The following is a 10150-nucleotide window of genomic DNA, read 5'->3' on the forward strand; positions in this document are numbered from 1 at the left end:
CTAAATGAAATCCGTTCCGAAATGTAGAGCCTAAAATTTATCTGAATATTGGGGAACAATCCCAAATTCCTTTTTGGGATTAACAATAAAAAACCTAAACAACTGACATTACGATGCCTAATCCAAACATCAAACATACAAGACTTGGTTTAAAAACCCTAAAATAAAAGGTCAAAAGATCTTACACATGAGCTACAAAAGGGTAGATCACAAGAAATTACGTTATGAACAAGTTGAAGCAATCTTTTAGCCACAACAAGAAAATAATTTTGAGTTGTAACACTCATTAGAGAAATTGGGATTATTAGATATAGCAAAAATTTCCTTACCAATTTCGTTTAACAAGAAAATAGCTAGTGTCATTTTCAGCAAAAAATCCACAAAGTTCGTTAAATTCATATTATAGTATAACAAATCTAAAGAAGAAGACAGCTAAAATTTGCAAAGCAGTACTTGGGTTCACCAATGCTTTAGGTTCTAAAATATTTCACACTTGGAACCTATGAAATATTACACATTTACTCATATCTATAAACGTGATATAATTAAAAAAAAAAAAAAAAGAAAGTAGTAATATCTTCTTTGAGATTTTTTCTCTCTCAAACACTCGAAGAAGATGATTTTGAAGGAGATGAAGAAGGATCAAAGATTGAACAAAATTCAAACCTATTAGCCTCCATTTTATCCACAACAAAATGCCCCAACAATTCCTTCGTTTCAACCAAATTCTCGCCGCATAAAAACTCTTCACTGCAAATTCTCTCAACTTCTCTATCAATTTCGTGAACAAACACGTGTGTTTTACTTGGACTACCTTTTTTGCTCCGAGCAAATACACCGGCGGTGTATATCGCCGTCATCCTTCCCGGCGCCGACGAGGAAAACCCACGTGGCCCATCTATTAAAATCACATCCCACGCTACATCGTATATGTGATTTGGCAAGTCATTTATGCCCAATTTGCAATCAGAAAATAAAAGATTCTGTACGGGCCTACACTCACCTTTGAGCTGCTCTTTTGTATAGTCCAACAAATCGTGCAATTCACTTACTTTTGTCGTGAACTGAACATCGTAAGCTTCGATCCCCGGGTGTTTTTCTTCTAATTTAGAGACCAAATAAGCACTTTCGTCGACAAAAACAGTGCGCCCGTTGTGGTTGAGTGAATGCCAGAGAAGCGTTTCGTGTGTGAGCCCGAAAACAAGGAAATTACAAGGTTTTCTGCAGCCGCGGAGGACGGCGGCGATTGCGTTCAGCTCCACCGCCGACATGCGAGAAGAGAGTGTGGAAGAGTTTACTGAAGCATAGTGAAGGAGCGCGTCGAATACAGTTGCCGGTAACGGAGAGTTAACGGCAGATGTAACGGAGCTGGTTTTGGAACTGGGTAATGTTTCCTTAGCGGTGAAGAAAGTAAGTGCAAAAGCGAAAGTGAAAAAGGAAAGGAACACGAGAAACCAAATACGAGGAGAAGCAGTGATTAGTGTTCCTGATCCTTGTTTGTGAAGAGAAGGGTGAAAAACTATAAGCTTAGCACTATTTGCCTTCATTATCGAGTCTCTGTTTTTTCAGATTTCTGTATCGGTGATTTCTTCACATGGAAAGAAGGAAGGAGACAGAGAAATTGCGGAGCAATTTGAGAAAAATACCACGACGACACGAGTAACTAGGTTATTGTACTGTGAGTCTTTTCTATGACTGATATTTCTCTACTTTTCTTTTGGAGCTTTTCCTTTCTCTCTTTTTCTTTTTCTAAAAAATAAATTGAATTGAATAATAAGAGAATGATGTGAGATAAGAGTGTTGGAATTTGGAAAGCTATATAAAATTGAAAAATGGAGCTAATGGGAAGTAATAGGGGGATAGGGGGAGGGGGAGGGGGAGGATAAGCTGATAAGCAACTTCAGAGGGATTTCGTTGTTGTTTGGCGAGCCGGCAAGATATACCAGCAATATTATGGCGCTTAAATAAGAAGGGACTTGGATGGTTTGGTTTTCTTTCCTTTTAATTCTATAATAATTACATTCTCCCTCCCTCTCAAATTATTTATCATAATTTTTTTAAAATTATTTGTCAATTTAAAAATTCAGAATAATTTCTTTTTTAATTTTACCCTTAGTAGTTAGAAGTGTCAATAGTTCGAATCGATCAATTTTTTATAAAATTTATAACATACCGAATATTCGGTTATTCTATTATGTATGTAAACTAAAATAGACTTTTCGAAATCATCCCAATCATGTCGGTTTCTCTTCGGTATCAGTACGGTTCGGTAACTTTTCGGTATTTTTTCAAATGTTATATAAAATCACTAGTAGAAGTTAAATATGATAACATATTTACTTTTATAGGACGTAGCAAAACTCTCTATACATTTTTACTGTTTAAAGGGCGATGAATTAAGAAAACATGAAATATGTTTTATTATTTTTAAACTTAATATATAAATATATTTTTAACATACAAATTTATTAATAGATTTATATAAAAATCTACGATTTTATTAATAGAAACCTAAAAATCGATTCGGTCGGTTTAGTCGATTTTTAAATATTTATTAACATCCACATTGGTAGTAATTATTCTTGAAGACTACAAATACCTTAATTAAGGAAGGATGCTATGATTGTTCAAATATCAATAAAATATAAATAAAGATGAAATAGTTAATATTTTATTAATGGCATGTAAAAGAGAAATACGATAGGAATGAAGTATTGGAGAAGGGAGGGGAAAAAGATAACAAAAATCGATTCACATTTTTGCTGGAAACGACTAGCAGTAATATATTGATGGTAATTCTAGGTCTAATTTGGAAAATCATTAGATAAATTCTTTTGCGAGAATTAGCAGAGTGTAGGAGAAGAATTAAATTTGTTAAGTGTGTTTGGAAATCCATAATAACCTTGTTGTTGGGAGCCTAAATTATAATTACCGTTGGGTTTAAATAAGGTATTAAATACGTAACCTGTATTGGGCCATCGAGTAATAACCTTGTTGTTGCAATAACAAAAGGATATAAAATAGGCAAAACCTAGACCATAATTTATTTCTTTAACGGTAATAATCCTCATGAAATGCTAATCCTTTTGTTAGTGTTTGCTCAAAAGTTATCATATACCTTATGAGTATAAAACAATATAAATAAATCACGGGAAAATCATAGCAAAACGTAATAATCCATTGGACCAAATGAAGGAAACGAAAATAAGTACTCAGAGTTAGGAGGAGAAACATTAGAAGCCTTTATTGATAATATTGGTTTGGTCTGCCTCTCCATGAAGAGGTTCAGAGCCTTACAGTGGTGTTCCTCTTGCGCATAATATGGGTATCGTTGTCTCTTTTTTCTCTCGTCAATAGTGGCGAAGAAGAAGCCCCCTTTCTAGGGTTTCCTCTCTTGGTATTTATAGCTGTGAGCTTCGTGAGCTGGCAATAAGTGGCCGTGACCACGTTGGGATTTCGCCTTCATGGTGGCGGATGGGTCGTGGCCTTGTTGATCGAATCAGACGAGGGTTGAATATCGTTAATTCTGAGTGGTCGTGCCACTAATTAATCATGAATTAGCTTAAGACGGGATTAGCTTCGTTAATTATCGTGGGGTCGGATTCTAACCCATATAGTTAGTCCCTCCGCTTATTGAGGTCGTGCCTTGGCCGAGCTCGATGAGTGGATTTCATCGACTGTAGTTTGAGAAACTCGGATAGGGAGGTCGACCGTCGCTTCGGTCGAGGCCGAATTATCTTTGGCGATGGCCCTTAGCCTTGTAGAGTGTTAGTGTTTTGTTATTGTGCTATCAAGTCGTCGTCCGATCGAGGTCGAACTCTCCTCCTTGGCGAGGGCGCTTGACCCTTTAGCTTAATTCGAGTGAGGTCGAGCTTTGTTGTGCTCTGATCCTTACGTTTGTTTGGGAGCACAACCGTCGACCATGGTGGACGGGTCATATGTTGTGCAGCCGAAGGGAGTAGGGGTACGCTGGATACGTGTTTGGCGACGTCCATCGTTCTGAAGGCGCACGGAACATCCTCTCGGTGTTCATGGGTCGTTGCAACCGTTTCGCAGGTGAGACGCCGGTTGGTGACTGAAAAGCCGCTTCACGGAGCCTGTCATAACGACGCGCGTTTCTGCAGAACCGAATCGGTTTGCGGTTGGTCATGTAGTTAATGAAGGCTATTGGGGCTTGTGAAAGCCACTTGTGTTGCTTATAAATAAGGGCTGGCCCATTCATTTTTTATATTCTCATTGTTTGTCTGAGAGAGATTCTGAAGAAGCTTTTCTTCCTGCTAATTCACCTTCATCTTTGTTCTTCGATTGATATAACTTCCGTCTTTGTCCCTCAAACTTTGTTTTTTTCTCGTTATTGAATCAACAATGGCAGGCAGTTCTTCCCAAAACGTTCTTCCGACGGATCTTCCGGTTAACTCTCCGGTGGCTGAAGGGCCATCTCCGGCAATGGGCGGTGCAGAACTGGTGGAGACCGATGAAGCTCCATCCGTTGACGAGATAGTATCTCTACCCAGAGGTCCGATGACTGATTTCACCGCCGATGGCGGGGAGGATCAGGTGGATGAAGCCCCATTAATGGGGGAGATTGGGATGGCCCAACTACGGAAACAGGGGGTCATCCCCAGCTATGCTGACGTCGTTCTTGCTAGAAGCGAGGAGAGGGTCCACACCGACCGCAGGGGATACTGCATTTTTTACGCCTATCTCTTCAAGTTGGGGTTTAAGCTCCCGCTCCTAATGCTGGTGGTTGATTTCTGTCGTTATTACGGGGTATGCCTGGGTCAGCTTGCTCCTTCTCTTTACAAATTGCTAGCAATGTTATCAAATATGCAGAACTGGCCGGTAGGGAGGTCACGCTGCAGCATGTGCTTAGTCTCTACGCTCCCCAGAGAGTTCGCGGTACCATGATTCAAGCGTGCCCTCGTGGGTCGAGGGGCCTGACTGCAAAACTGGATGACGAGGTCGACCCTCGCCCTTTTGAGCACTTCTTCTACATCAGGACTGAACATTTAGTGGCGTGCTCCGCTGGGTTCCCAGAGGCTTGGAATCATGCACGTAAGTTCTTTTGTCGTCGAATTCTTTTTTCTACCCCTCCTTACGTCTTGTGCTCGTAAGCGATTTAACTCGTGTTAATTTGTAGCCGAAAAAATTGCCGCCGGCTCCGCTGGCTGGGATCGTGAGTGGGTTGAGGCCGTGCTCTCCCCGCATCAAGGTGGGGACATGGGCGCTCTTTCTGGGAGAGGCATGGCCGTAGGCCTGTGGCGGTAAAAATTGATTCTTCGTACTGTTCCGGCTTTGTTTCAACTCTATTCATCAAACTTTGGTTTCTGTGATCAGGGAGGGCACGCCGCGGTCAGGGCCCCTCAGGTTGGGCTTCCGTGTCGCCGGGTGAATTGCCCGATTACTGCAGCGGCCGGTGTCACGCCCAATACCGAGGGCGGCATTCAGTTGAATCTTCAGCAGTTCCTTCTCCAGCACGGGCCGCACTTCGGACGAGGGGCCATCGGGGAGTTGCTGCCTAGAGCGGAATCCCATTAAATGGGGAGGAGGAGAGGGCTATTGAATAAGGCGTAGGGTCGTGTTCACGCTGGACTCCCCCTGTTGAGTAATAATTTGGAACCCCTCCCGGCGGATGCGGAGCGGAGCTGTGGCTGCGGCGCCGACCCTGAGGGTGGACACGCAATGGGGGTTGCCCGGTTGGAATGTTATTCCATGATGATGTCGTCCGCTTCGCGACTCAATTGTGGTTCCAGCGCTGAGACGGGAGGTAGTTCCTCAGCGGCTGCTTAATGTTGGTGAGGCAAGCGCTCCTTCGGTCACTACGGCGGGTGGTTCTACCTCGCTGGTGGCGGAAGGAGGAAGGGATGCTGTAGGAGAATGAGTATCGAGTCTGAATCCGACTTAGACCCCGACGAGTTCCGCTATGTTCCAAGAAGGCTTCACCAAACTTCACGGTGCGCGCGCAGAAGAGTGGTCTCCGTTCGCTCGAGGTTCCCACGGAGTCTGAACTTATTGCTCCAAAGGAGTAGCTTTGTTCCCGCAGTTTGAGCTGCTATGCCTCGGAGGCCGAGAATGCGTCGTTGAAGGGAGCGTTACGGGTATCGGACTGATGAATGAAGTGGCCGTGATGGGCTTGAGGGTATGTAATATGACGTCGGTTCGCTTTTTCTTTGCCTTAGTTTGTTATTTATCTTAATCTGTTGTCTTTGCTTTGCCAGTCTTATTTGTTTGGAGGTGGAGAAGCGATCGCGTCGAGCCACAAGTCCGCTCGGGGATATTTTTGCGGGCGCTGGAGAAGTATCGTCGCTACCGAGATCGGTGCCAAGAGTTGCGCGTGCGCTTGAGGAATAATCCCCGTATCGCCTTGGCTCGAGAGACTGGCGAGCGCGGAGCTTCAGATGCAGCAAACCACTTTGGCAGAACGAGTGCTCTCGAGGAGCAGCACTTCCGTCGGAAGGATGAGGAGCTCGAGGGGAAAGAGGGCTGCAGCTGAGTGTGAGCGCCAGGGCCAGGCTAAAGGCCGCGGAGGCCGCTGCAGGCATGGAGCAGGAAAGTGACTGCGTTGGAGGTGAAATCGTAGCTTTGAAGCGTCAGGGAGGATGAGGGATGCCTCAGCGCATTGGGCGTTGAAGGAAGCATATCCGCGTGCACGAGTCCCAACGAGCGTTGGAGAGGCTGTTTTGCGGCCTTTAGAGAAGCGAGGTCTCGAGGAGCGGATTCGGTGTCTATGAGCAGGACGGCCAAGTCACTGGCGGACCGGATCACAGCCTTAGAAGAAGAGAATCACGCCCTACGGGACCAAGCCGCTTCTTCCAGCCAGGCTCGCGAACTTTAGGTCTTTGCCGAGGCCCAACGGTGATGTAATATAAGAATTTTGTGGGAGGCCGGCATCGTGACCGAAGCTGCTTTCGAGGGAGCACGTCAAAGGTCGTGAGGCCCGTACCGGACTGTGGTTTTATGCGGCGACGGCAAAGGCTGACGCTGGTGGCAGATGGTGCGCGGGGCTGGGCCGAATAAAAAGATGTTATGCATTTTTTCTTGTCTTGTTCGCCGTTTGGCGTTTAGGTGTTTCTTGTTTTCCTATCTTTCTTTTTCTTTATACTGACCGCCTTGGCCGGGGTGTAAGCGGGGATGGGACCCGCAATCAACTTTGTAGATAAATGAAATTTCCTTTCTCGTTTATTGCCTTGTATTTGTTTTTGTACCTCTCCTCTTTTTCCCCCTTAGATTTTTCTTTGCGTGCTTCGGAAGGTGTTTTTGCCTTTGAGTTTGACTCTGGTGGGCATGTTAGTCTTTGACTGTTGACGACTTTTCTTTTTCGGACTTCGGGGTGAGCGAGTCGGAACGTTGCTTGGCGGTAGCTGGCACTTAGCCTTAGTCCCAGTTCCGGGCGCGGTCGAACTACCGGCCGTGATGATAAAAAATGCGACCTTTGTAGTTTGACCGGGGCCGACTCTACGTATCCCTGATCTATAGTTCGAGTTGGGGTACTTACTTTGAATGGCGAGGGTGCCTGACCTGCACCTCGATTCGTTGGAGGTTGGGTTTCGCTGAGTTCAAAGATGAAGGCGCTTGGTCCGAGTCCCGGTTCAACTGTGGTTGAACTAGTTAGATTTGGGGATGAAGGCGTCTAGCCTTATGGTTCGAGCGAGGTCGAACTCGTTGGATTTGATGGCAAAGGCGCATAGCCTGAGTCTTGGTTCAACCGTAGTTGAACTTACTGGCGAAGGCGCATAGCCTTGATTTAATGGCGAAGGCGCATAGCCTGAGTCTTGGTTCAACCGTAGTTGAACTTTGCTAGTTTTGATGGCAGAAGGCGCATAGCCTGAGTCCCAGTTCAACTGTTGTTGAACTTTGTCAATTTTGATGGCGAAGGCGCATAGCCTGAGTCCCAGTTCAACTGTTGTATTCTTTAGAACTGTCATTTGATGGCGAAGGCGCATTAGCCTGAGTTTTTGGTTCAACCGTAGTTGAACTTACTGGCGAAGGCGCATAGCCTTGATTTAATGGCGAAGGCGCATAGCCTGAGTCTTGGTTCAACCGTAGTTGAACTTTGTTAATTTTGATGGCGAAGGCGCATAGGACTGAGTCCCAGATCAACTGTTTGTTGAACTTTGTCAATTTTTGATGGCGAAGGCGCATAGCCTGAGTCTTGGTTCAACCGTAGTTGAACTTACTGGCGAGGGCGCATAGCCTTGACTTGATGGCGAAGGCGCATAGCCTGAGTCCCAGTTTCAACTGTTTGTTGAACTTTGCCAATTTTTGATGGCGAAGGCGCATAGCCTGAGTCCCAGTTCAACTGTTGTTGAACTGTCAATTTTGATGGCGAAGGCGCTAGCCTGAGTCTTGGTTCAACCGTAGGTGAAAACTTACTGGAGAAGGCGCATAGCCTTAATTTAATGGCGAAGGCGCAATAGCCTGAGTCTTTGGTTCAACCGTAGTTGAACTTTGTATATTTTGAGGGCGAAGGCGCTAGCCCGAGTCCCAGTTCAATGTTGTTGAACTTTGTCAATTTTGAATGGCGAAGGCCGCATAGCCTGAGTCTTGGTTCAACTGTAGTTGAACTTACTGGCGAAGGCGCATAGCCTTGATTTAATGGCGAATGCCGCATAGCCTGAGTCTTGGTTCAACCGTATTGAACTTTGTCTGATTTTTGATGCGAAGGCGCATAGCCTGAGTCCCAGTTCAACTTGTTTGAACTTTGTCAATTTTGATGGCGAAGGCGCATAGCCTGAGTCTTGGTTCAACCGTAGTTGAACTTACTTGCGAAGCGCATAGCCTTTGATTTAATGGCGAAGGCGCATAGCCTGAGTTGGTATCAAACCGTAGTTGAACTTTGTTAATTTGATGCGGAAGGCGCATAGCCTGAGTCCCAGTTCAACGTTGTTGAACTTTGTCAATTTGATGGCGAAGGCGCATAGCCTGAGTCTTGGTTCAACCGTAGTTGAACTTACTGGCGGAAGGCGCATAGCTTGATTTAATGGCGAAGGCGCATAGCCTTGAGTCTTGGTTCAACGCGTAGTTGAACTTTGTTAATTTTGATGGCGAAAGCGCATTAGACTGAGTCCCATGTTGTGGGTATCGAGTGTCGAAGGCTCGGTTTTGATTCGAGAACCTCGAGCAGCATTATACATTGCCTTCCCATCGGGGTATGTAGGATGTTTTGAGGCGACTCTCGGCTCGAGATATCTCCGTGCCGGTTTTCGGCCGGAGCCCGTATCAGGGATGCGGGAGAATGCCTTACAGAGATCCTTCCTCTAGGGGGGGCTTCTTCTTCTTGTTTGCCACTATCTGGAGTCCGAGAAGAGAGAGGATTTGGATCTTGATTTGAGATCTTAGAGTTTCCCTTGTCCGATATGCGCGCTTTGGCTTGTTCGAGCCGGTTGGTCTTTTTATTTCTTCTTCTCCGGCGTTTCTTTCCTTTGGTCCATGGAAGAACTACGCGATTTTGCTATGAAATCCCCACACGACGCGCCAAATTGTTTGCTCAAAAGTTTTCATATACCTTATTGAGTATAAAACAATATAAGTAAACTCACGGGAAAACTCATAGCAAAACGTAATAATCCATTGGACCAATGAAGGTAACGAAAATAAGTACTCAGAGTTAGGAGAGAAAACATTAGAAGCCTTTATTGATTAATATTGGTTTGGTCTGCCTCTCCATTGAAGAGGTTCAGAGCCTTACAATGGTGGTTCCTTTGCCCATAATATGGGATATCGTTGCTCTTTTTTCTCTCGTCAATAGTGGCGAAGAAGAAGCCCCCTTTTAGGGTTTCCTCTCTTGGTATTTATAGCTGTGAGCTTCGTAGCTGGCAATAAGTGGCCGTGACACGTTGGGATTTCGCCTTTCATGTTAGCGGATGGCCGTGGCCTTGTTGATCGAATCAGACGAGGGTTGAATATCGTTAATTCTGAGTGGTCGTAGCCACTAATTAATCATGAATTAGCTTAAGACGGGATTAACGTCGTTAATTATCGTGGGGTCGGATTTCTGACCCATACAGTTAGATTTTCAAATATAGTGTTAAATAGGATGGGGAAAAATCTCTACTCCATTACCGTAATATATTATTCTCCATCATTTTATATTGATGGTAAATCTGGACTGTTCCTTAACATAAACTAATTTACCTTTCAATAAAAACGT

General features: G+C 44.7%; 1 protein-coding gene across 1 annotated transcript; it reads right to left on the reverse strand.

The window, feature by feature from the left end:
- LOC109229455 (protein IRX15-LIKE-like) lies at nt 375-1921 on the reverse strand. Its single transcript, XM_019394895.1, has one exon. It carries the CDS (start codon nt 1545-1547, stop codon nt 600-602), a length of 948 nt encoding a protein of 315 aa, XP_019250440.1. The 5' UTR covers nt 1548-1921; the 3' UTR covers nt 375-599.

The sequence above is a fragment of the Nicotiana attenuata genome, chromosome 7 (assembly GCF_001879085.1).
Source record: "Nicotiana attenuata strain UT chromosome 7, NIATTr2, whole genome shotgun sequence".
Taxonomy (NCBI): domain Eukaryota; kingdom Viridiplantae; phylum Streptophyta; class Magnoliopsida; order Solanales; family Solanaceae; genus Nicotiana; species Nicotiana attenuata.

Coding starts and splice junctions, on each gene's coding strand:
- LOC109229455 (XM_019394895.1), bottom strand. CDS start 1,547: ATGAAGGCAAATAGTGCTAAGCTTATAGTTTTTCACCCTTCTCTTCAC.